General features: G+C 34.7%; 1 protein-coding gene across 1 annotated transcript in view; it reads right to left on the bottom strand.

Annotated features, from left to right (window-relative positions):
* Positions 1-357, bottom strand: part of LOC119592962 (85/88 kDa calcium-independent phospholipase A2-like) — a 61134-nt gene extending 60777 nt beyond the window's left edge. The window contains exon 1 of the mRNA XM_037941850.1: positions 163-357. Within this exon, the coding sequence (XP_037797778.1) occupies positions 163-357 (195 nt within the window). The remainder of the gene's footprint in view (positions 1-162) is intronic.
* Positions 358-501: the final 144 nt, after the last annotated feature.

Genomic DNA, 501 nt, shown 5'->3' with positions numbered 1-501 from the left:
TAAATTTACTGCCACTAATTTGTGAAAATATAACTAAAAAGACATAATTTCTATTCTACTACTGGCAGCAGATTTATGACTGAACTATGTAGATGTATCTAAACTTCTGCATTTAACTTTGGATATCATATGTAAGTCAATTACATTAAAAGAGGGCCTTACTAGCATAACAGGAGGTTTGCCACACCCTAGTGACACCACAACGGTAGGGTTAAAGACTTCTGATTCTCTTCCCCGTGCTCTCACTGCCAAATTCCATTCTTCAATCTCAGTCAGTGTATCTAGCACTGGGTTATTCCCTACCAGACCACCATCAAGAAACTTCTCACTTGCACTGAAAAATAGAAAAGAATGCATAAAATGGTATTCAAAGCAATGTTTCTCAGTCTCCTTTTATTTCACTATCTAATTTCCTTACATTTTCAAACCAAATACAAAAACCTGCATCTCCTATATAAAATTCACATTATTTACAAACAATGTGAGAGTGAGAGAGAAAAT

The sequence above is a fragment of the Penaeus monodon genome, chromosome 31, assembly GCF_015228065.2.
Source record: "Penaeus monodon isolate SGIC_2016 chromosome 31, NSTDA_Pmon_1, whole genome shotgun sequence".
Taxonomy (NCBI): Eukaryota; Metazoa; Arthropoda; class Malacostraca; order Decapoda; family Penaeidae; genus Penaeus; species Penaeus monodon.
This window is presented reverse-complemented; position numbering and strand designations above follow the sequence as displayed.